The sequence below is a fragment of the Anomaloglossus baeobatrachus genome, chromosome 5, assembly GCF_048569485.1.
Source record: "Anomaloglossus baeobatrachus isolate aAnoBae1 chromosome 5, aAnoBae1.hap1, whole genome shotgun sequence".
NCBI lineage: Eukaryota > Metazoa > Chordata > Amphibia > Anura > Aromobatidae > Anomaloglossus > Anomaloglossus baeobatrachus.
Genome location: NC_134357.1, coordinates 335,848,475 through 335,857,060, shown reverse-complemented (window position 1 = coordinate 335,857,060; position 8,586 = coordinate 335,848,475). Strand labels below are relative to the sequence as shown.

Sequence of the window (8,586 nt, the reverse complement as noted above, 5' to 3'; positions counted from 1 at the left end):
AAATCTGCTACCATGTAGATTCCATACTTTATAAAGTATGCTCTATAAAAGCCCACTAATGATTGGCAGCTTACTGTATACACTTGAAAGGCAGAAAGATACCAATCAGTGGTGCGGGGTGGTGTTATACAAAGCTCAGCATTAAGACAGCTGGTAGATCTGCAGCAGATTAAATCAGTTTTATCACAAGTGTAGCAAGCAGCCCCATAAGTGACTTGGTGGAACCAGGTCTCTGCTACCCAATCTGAAAGCAGAATGATGCAGGGGCAAAAACCTGGTGACTAGTGATGAGTGAGCACGACCATGCTCCGTACTTGTAACGAGCAGTTGGATGCTTGGACACAACTCGAGTACCCATTTATAGGGGGAAGTCAGTGAGGGACTCAAGCGTTTTTCTAGAAAATTTTCCAGCCAAATGCTTGCGTTCCCCACTGACGTCCATTATACTCAGTTACTCAAGTCACGCTCATCAGAGCATCCAACTGCTTGTTACGGGTACAGTGCACCCTGACATGGTAGCACTCGCTCATCACTACCGGTGACTTATTCCCAATATATCTGCAAGTAAATAACATTCTTTTTGGAGGCAAAAGGCTACCTTTAGAAAGAATGACATACTGGAACTCCCACTCGTGGACCAGATGTACATACCATTTTAAATAAAAGAATGCCAAAATTATATTTTATATATATATATATATATATATATATATATATATATATATATTTATTAAAAAAAAGGGGGGGGGCAGGTGTTTCTCATACGTAATGGCTGTGTGGGGATTGCGGTGCTGCAATATTTCATACTAGGGCTGAGTTACGTCACTGGACCCTGCAACTAAAACAAGTGACACCTTTTACAAGTAGTGTTTATATATATATATATATATATATATATATATATATATATATATATATATATATATATATATATATATATGAAGATTCTCAAGAATTAATTTAGTAAAAATAGAGTAGTTTATATATCTATATACGTGGGTGGGGAAAAGAAAAAAAAAAGTGGCCACAAAATGCTTAATTCAGTAATTTCCGTTTTTGCAGAGGTCGTTTCCATCTCTTTGCAAGTATGCATGTCCATATACCTAAAGTCAGAGGACCCATTTAAAGATCAGTTATATTAATAGAAAACAATATATAAACACTTACTATAAGTAAACACTTTTTCCCTACATCCTACACTAGCTTAAAAAAAAAAAAAAAAAAAAAAAAAGCTACAAACTATAGCACCTTCCATAGTTGCCACCAGGTTAAAATTAATGAATTAATAAAAAATAAATTAAAACTTAAAAATAGTTGGCTACCAGGTCTGCTTAGTATGGCTATGCAAAAATGCAGGTCCAAACTGTGCTGAGGAGGTGGGTGTTAATTTGCAGTTTCAAAACCACAGGGCCATCAAGGTTAAATTACCTCCCACCACATGTGGACATGGTTTCTGCTGACTGAAGCACCACAACATGGTAACAGCCGTTGTGAGGAAATTAGAGCTCAAACCCAATTGTATTCAACTCCTAACGCAATCTGTCAGCAGGTTTTTGCTCCCCCATCTGAGAGCAGCATAATGAAGAGACAGAGATCCTGATTCCAGCGATGTGTCACTTACTGAGCTGTTTACTGTCATTTTGATAAAAAACAATGTTTTCTCTGCTGCAGATCTAGCAGTTATACAGAGCTCATGAATATGCTGGACTACCTGGCAGCACACCAAGTAGTCCTCTAATGATAATTACTGCTGGTTAAACAGTGATTTTATCAAAATTACACTAAGCAGCCCAGTAAGTGACATCACTGGAGTCAGGGTCTGTCTCTACATTACGTTGCTTTTTTATTAGGTGGCAAAAACCTGTTGACAGATTCCCTTTAACATTGTTTGAACAGTGCTTTATTAAAAGGGAATCTGTTGACAGGTTCTGTTTAATCAGCAGTAGATCATTAAAGGACTACTTGCAGTGCTGCCAAGTAGTCCAGCATAAGCTCTGTGTAACTGCTAGGTCTGCAGCAGAGAAAACATTGATTTTATCAAAATGAGAGCAAACCGCTCAGTGACACACCGCTGGAATCAGGGTCTCTGTCTTTGTATAATGCTGCTCTCAGATGGGGGAGCAAAAACCTAGTGACAAAATCCCTTTAAGGTTTCCTATAAATGTATTTAAATGCTTGCATTAAAATGAAACAAAACATCTAATTGTTGTGGCGATTGTTGGTGTGATTTCAGCCTGCAGAGGTTGTACAAGGTTAGGTAAAAGAAATGAAAAAAAAGTCTGCTTTTTATTTCAGCAACTGCACCCCGTATCTGGCATTGTAATATAATTAAACAATTGAGAAGTGCAATACCAAACAGATGATATCCGCAGACCATTTCATAATCTTACGTTCCACCATTCTATATTCATATGGTTACATATTAGAAAAGAAATATGAGGACATATTGTATCAACCATTCCTAACAATGCTTATGGAACCTTCATTTAAAAAAAATAAAATAAAAATGCACAGTCCTGTATGACGCTTGTGGTAACAGCCAGAATCCACTATAAATATATATCTTCGGGCTTTGTAGCTGCACGGTGACACTGTTCTTCTAAACCTGGGTGATGGACAAGTTCTTGTTGGCACACAGTATCATGACATTATGAGAGTTCGTGAAGTAGAGCTGTGTTTGTGCAAGTTCAGAATTGCTCGTGCCTTCTCCTGCATGAGAAGCTGGTCCTGGGAGCCACCAAAAGCAATGATCTTCCAAGCCTTACTCATCTGGGGAACAAAGGAAACCACATTAAAGAGCGGAAGACTGGGGTAGAAACAGAAATACAGCTCATGTTAGGTCAGACATACAAATGGACATGGTCATCTCTCCTAACCTTAAAGTGGTTGTCCACTACTAGGACAACCCCTACCAATTCCACTTGTTACCCCCAGTTAAAATAAAAGCCCCTGTGCTCCCCTCCTGTTCTGGCCCCATTCCAGTACTGTTGGTAACCACGGCAGGGTCTTATTTTAAGACCAAAGCCACACGTGCGAATTACTTGTGTGTGACTCAAGTATCATCACCTTTTAACGATGGTCAAAAAAAACATGGAACACACCAATAACCTATTAATTGAATGTAATCTTATGAGTGCTTATCCTTTTATAACCCCAAAACACGTTTTCCCCAGAATAGTGGGGATTCTTTGTAAAGCACAATTGATACCATGGTGCTGTACAGCTTGTAATGTTGCAAAATTTTGCGCAACTCAATGTTTTCACCAGTCCCAATCAGCACCACCACATGTCTGACGAGAATGCAGAGCTTCACTAAGACCAGCATGGCTAGCAAATTCATCATCATTTACCCCACATGGGGCAAATTCTGACTAGAGCACCTTTCTTACAGGTCAGAAGTTTTCATTGATTAGGGTCTGGGTACTGAGATCCCCACAGATGGCAAAGATGGAGGAAAAGTGATCGGCTCCTCTACTAGTAATGTGCTTAAGGAGTTTTTCCACTACTAATGTGACCCCCTTTCATTTGTCTTAACTATTTCTAACACTTTTCCCAATAAACGTCTGCTACCTACCTTGTTTCTGTAAGCTGATCACACTTTAGTGCATATATACCTTTATTGAGGTTTTTCTTTGATCCTCAGGTCCTGGAGACCGGAATTGGACAAACTGAGCATGGCACGTCACTGGTGGGGGCAGGGCTGCCTCTCGGCCAGTGACAGCCGTTTGGTCACACATGCCAAGATCACACTTCTCTCCTCTCAGCCTGCAGTGCTATGTGACAAGCGCTGCGATCAGCTTACAGAAGCAGAGTAGGTAGTAGAAATATATTGGGAAAATGTTGGTTAGGAATAGTTAGGACAAATGAAAGGGTCACATTAGTAGTAGAAAACATCTTAAAAAGGGCTTTTGTTTAATCTGATAGCACTAAGACCAATGTTAATCAATATATCACAAAAGTACACCCCATAGATTTTTGTAAATATTTTATTACAATCTTTTCATGGGACAACACTGAAGATTTGACACTGATACAATGGAAAGTAGTCAGTGAATGGCTTGTATAACAGTGTAAATGTGGTGCCTTCTAAATAACTCAACACACAGACATTAAAAGGGAATATGTCAGCAGGTTTTTGCTCCTCCATCTGAGAGCAGCATAATGTAGAGACAGAGACCCTGATTCCAATGATGTGTCAATGAGCGGTTTGCTGTCAGATTGATAAAATCAATGTTTTCTCTGCTACAGATATAGCAGTTATACAGAGCTCATGAATATGCTGGACTAGCTGGCAGCAGGCCAAGTAGTCCTCTAATAAAAATTACTGTTTAATCAGCAGTAGATCAAAACTACACTAAGCATCCCAGTAAGTGAAATACCATTGGCATTAAGAGGGCTTTACATGCTGCGACATCACTAGCGTTTGCTAGCAATGTCTAGCACAATAGCACCCACCCCCGTCGTACGTGCGACATTTGGTGCTCGCTGCCATAGCGAACATTATCGCTACGGCAGCGTCACACGCATATACCTTGTCAGCGACGTCGCTGTGATCGCCGAACAATCCCTCCCTCAAGGGGGAGGTGCGGCGTCACTAAGTGGCCGGCCAATAGAAACAGAGGGGCGGAGATGAGCGGGACGTAACATACCGCCCACCTCCTTCCTTACGCATTGCCGGTGGATGGAGGTAAGGAGATGTTAGTCGTTCCTGCGGCGTCACACACAGCGATGTGTAGTGCCGCAGGAACGAGGAACAACATCGTACCTGTGGCAGCAGTGATATTAAGGAAAGGAGCGACGTGTCAACGATCACCGCTTTTAAACAATTTTTCGATTGTTGATAGTCGCTCATTGGTGTCACAGGCTGCGATGTCGCTACCGGCGCCGTATGTGCGTCACTAACGACATGACCCCGACAATATATCGGTAGCGATGTCGCAGCGTGTAAAGCCCCATTTAGGATCCCTGCCCCTACATTATGCTGCTCTAAGATTAGGTAGCAAAAACCTGGCAAATATTTCCCTTTAACATCTAAACCGCTGGCAACAAAAGTGAGTACTCCCCTAAGTGAAATTGGCCAAACTGTACCCAAAGTGTCAATATTTTGTGTTGCCACCATTTAATTTAATGCACGACCAGGATGCAGCAAGACCTCCAATAAATGGAGACATCACAGGTGCAAGAGGACCAAATCACTCTAGTTTCCAATGATGGATGATTGCTTGATGGTAAAATTGCAGATATTGTGAGCCTGAATATGTGAACGGTGACCTACGCAAGTCACAAGTGTGCAATTTTACCATCAAGCAATTGCTCCCCTCCATCTTTGGAAATGGTTAAGTGATTTGCTCCTCTTGCACCTGTGATGCCTCCATTTATTGGAGGTCTTGCTGCATCCTGGTAGTGCATTAGTTTTTTGGCCTGAGCAGTTTACATCTGCTGCCATTTTTCTGTAATTGTCCACGATTATTTTCTAGCGTGGCCCTAACTTTCTTGGGCATGGAGTTCACTAGCGCTTCACAGGAGCCACTGAAATCCTTCTTAATTGCTGTGTGTTGGATTATTTAGAGGGCACCAAATTTATATGGTTATACAAGCTGCACACTGATACTATGTAAAGAAATCAAGGTGTCATATGTTCAGGGGTCTACTCTTGTTATACACTATATGCAGAGAAAAAAAAATTGCATTATGCTGCGATTTAACTCCGACTTGATTGGGCGAGTCATCCGATATCAAAGGGTGCGAGACGAGAGAAAAAAACAAAATCAGATGCCACAGCGTAGGTACATTACAATTCTGTACAGTAGAATAGGAAACTGTAAATCAAATGGTCTTGTAAGTTATTAATAAATGCTGCTGTGGAAAAAAAAAAAAAAAAAATTGTGTACAGATTGCACACGAACGACGAGAGGGGGGAAAAAAAAAAATGAAACAATTGTCCCACTTCTCTGGATGAAAATCGGCCCATTATTTTTTTTTTTTATACGCTCGTGACCCCAGCCTAATAGAATCCTATGGTCTCCTCCGCATCCTCACGTGAGTACTTCTGCCCCTTTGATTTAGCGCGTGGTGAGAGTGTCAGCATATCGACATTTTTAACTGTTAACAGTACAGAGACAAGTCCAGTTTCAGGGATGTGGAAGGGCATGAAAGTACAGCTGTATTACAGGAAACAGAGGGGCGCACACGGCCGATTTACATTAAGCCACACGGTGAGAAAAATGGTGCGAGTGGAATGCGATAAAACATCGCATTCATCTAGGACCAATTCTAGCCTGTGTGTCAGTGCACATGAGCGATTATTTTCTCAGCCCTAGTCGGACCGAGAAAACAATCGCAGCATGCTGTGATTGTAATGCGAGACTCTCTCTCGCACCCATTCAAGTCTATGAGGCGAGAAAAAAAAAAAAATCGCACTGCACTCGCGGTACACCGGTGTACCGCGAGTGCAGAGCGAGAATGGCAATAGCTGGCAACGGAGGAGAGAGGGAGATAAATCCCTCCCTCCCCTGCTCAGTGCCAGCCCGCTCCCCACAGCTGAGGTCCGCTCGCAGTGTCGGACCTCAGTCGCAGAGATACTAGAATGACACTCGTCTCTGCTGTGCTGCCAGCGCGAGCTGAGTGTCATGCGAGGATCGCACTAGTGCCCCGTGTGGCCCCGGCCTAAGGGCCAAACTGACCGAAGCCACAAATTCTGCCCTCAATGAGCAGATTATGACAGTCTCCCGCTCCGGTGGCCCCAACACATTAACGTTTCACTACCTGGACCTGGCTGGCTTCATTTCCAGGACTCCGAGCTTTCTGGCTGCACATTTTGTTGGCATCCCTTACTCTTCCTGCCAAGTTGATGAGAGGTTAATAGTATGGCGTCTGATGGGCTCTACAGATAATAAGCGCTTAGAGACAATGACATCCCAGTGCTAAACACTACCTATCACTCAATATCCCCCTTGTCACCACAGCCAGGAGTCTTCCATGGCATGCTGTGACCTTTAGTTCAGCGGAGAATGTAACATGCGTCTCACTGGAGCAAGTTCTTTAAATTATTAAAGATAAAAGGTAAACGCTCCGTCTGGATTAAAGGGATGACTAGAAATGCAGTGGCTGCTTTAACGCTTTCAAAATGGAAAAAGGCTAATTATTTAGATTCCTCTAATTACGCCTGTGTGTGGAGCCATGGGTGGCATGGAAAGAGCGAGATGGATGTTGTTTGGTAAGAGAACACCTGCAGTCAATTCTTTTCTAGCCGTGTAATTTGCACAGAAATCAGCAGGTGTAATTTAACCTTTTTAAAGCCTAACTTAATCGTGAAGGTTTATTACCTAGCTGCAGCGACAAATCACTCAGCATAAATGGCTACAGCATATTCATTTCTATGTCATTAGCACAGACACGTCATTGGAAGTGTTACCGACCAGTGCTGGCAGACACGCTCTCCTGTACGTCAGAACCTATGGCGCACAGAGCAGTAGGCGGTCCTGCAATATATACACATGCCAAAACATGTCCCAACTTCTTTATTAAATGCCCCAGGTATAGGCATTTCCCGCTGGGGTTGTGACACTTTCCCGGGCTCATGATCAGCACAACTGTATGGCTATTGATATACACAATGCTATTGATCTGCAGTAGGGATGCTAGGAAAAATACAACAGTAATATGGTATAGGCTCAATCTTCCTCTGGTCAGGTTTCCAACGCTCTTACAACCAAAACAGGGTATAATGTTGGCCAAAATCCAGTGTAAGAAACACTCGATACCTAAAAGGACCCCAAAATGAGTGGCCCTGGCATGGCACAAGTAAAAATGGAAGCTCTGATAAAGGTAGACTGTTCAGACTGATCACTCAGTACAATTTAAAAAGGTTTTAATCAGCCAATGTTCTTAATTGAAGGACATGCCTTTTTGCTTTGTTACGCTATACCCCAGATATCATTACTACACCCGTAAAAATGTCTAAAGCTCTAACCAGAGTGGCGGAGTCATAGCGGGTACAGTAATTCAATGCATGTGCTGAATATTTTTTCTAAGAATTTGGGAAAGTTCTGAAATGTCCTATAAATGTCTGTTCTATTCCTAACCTAAGGATCTAGGCTTTTAGTTGAGATAAAACCTTGCTGCACTTTATGCACATGCTCAGTAGAGAAGTTCCTCCTCTACAGATCCAAGGGAAAAGGCACTGGGAAGGAATAAGAGTCTGCAATAGGGACATGCTAGAACTCTGATTGGCAAGCTGAGGAAATTGGTTATTGCTGCCAGAACACTTAAAATTGATTCCATCTTGAAGAGACATGTTGGTAGAAAAGGGGCAATTGTCGATCAAGCCACTCAGTGGGGCAGTATTGCTTGAGCTGAAACCTTTTCTTGTAGACACTGACAACCCTCAGGTAACACAAATTGAAGGTCAAAAGCACACAGGTGGCTGAATTGAAGGAATTACTTCATTACCCATTTCCAGTGCTTAAAAAAAAAAAAAAAATTTAAAAAAAATAAATTACAAGCTGATGATTTAATTCCTGGCATTTCCATAAAGGAATGGAAGAACTTGCTGTTTTGCCTGTTACAGAGAGGCTTAATCGCAAG

General features: G+C 42.0%; 1 protein-coding gene across 3 annotated transcripts in view; it reads right to left on the bottom strand.

Annotated features, from left to right (window-relative positions):
• Positions 1–952: 952 nt before the first annotated feature.
• Positions 953–8,586, bottom strand: part of MYBL2 (MYB proto-oncogene like 2) — a 70,953-nt gene continuing 63,319 nt past the window's right edge. For all 3 annotated transcript variants that reach the window (XM_075347550.1, XM_075347552.1, XM_075347551.1), the window contains one exon: positions 953–2,769. In XM_075347550.1, coding sequence (XP_075203665.1) covers positions 2,641–2,769 — 129 coding nt within the window. In that variant the 3' untranslated portion in view covers positions 953–2,640. The remainder of the gene's footprint in view (positions 2,770–8,586) is intronic.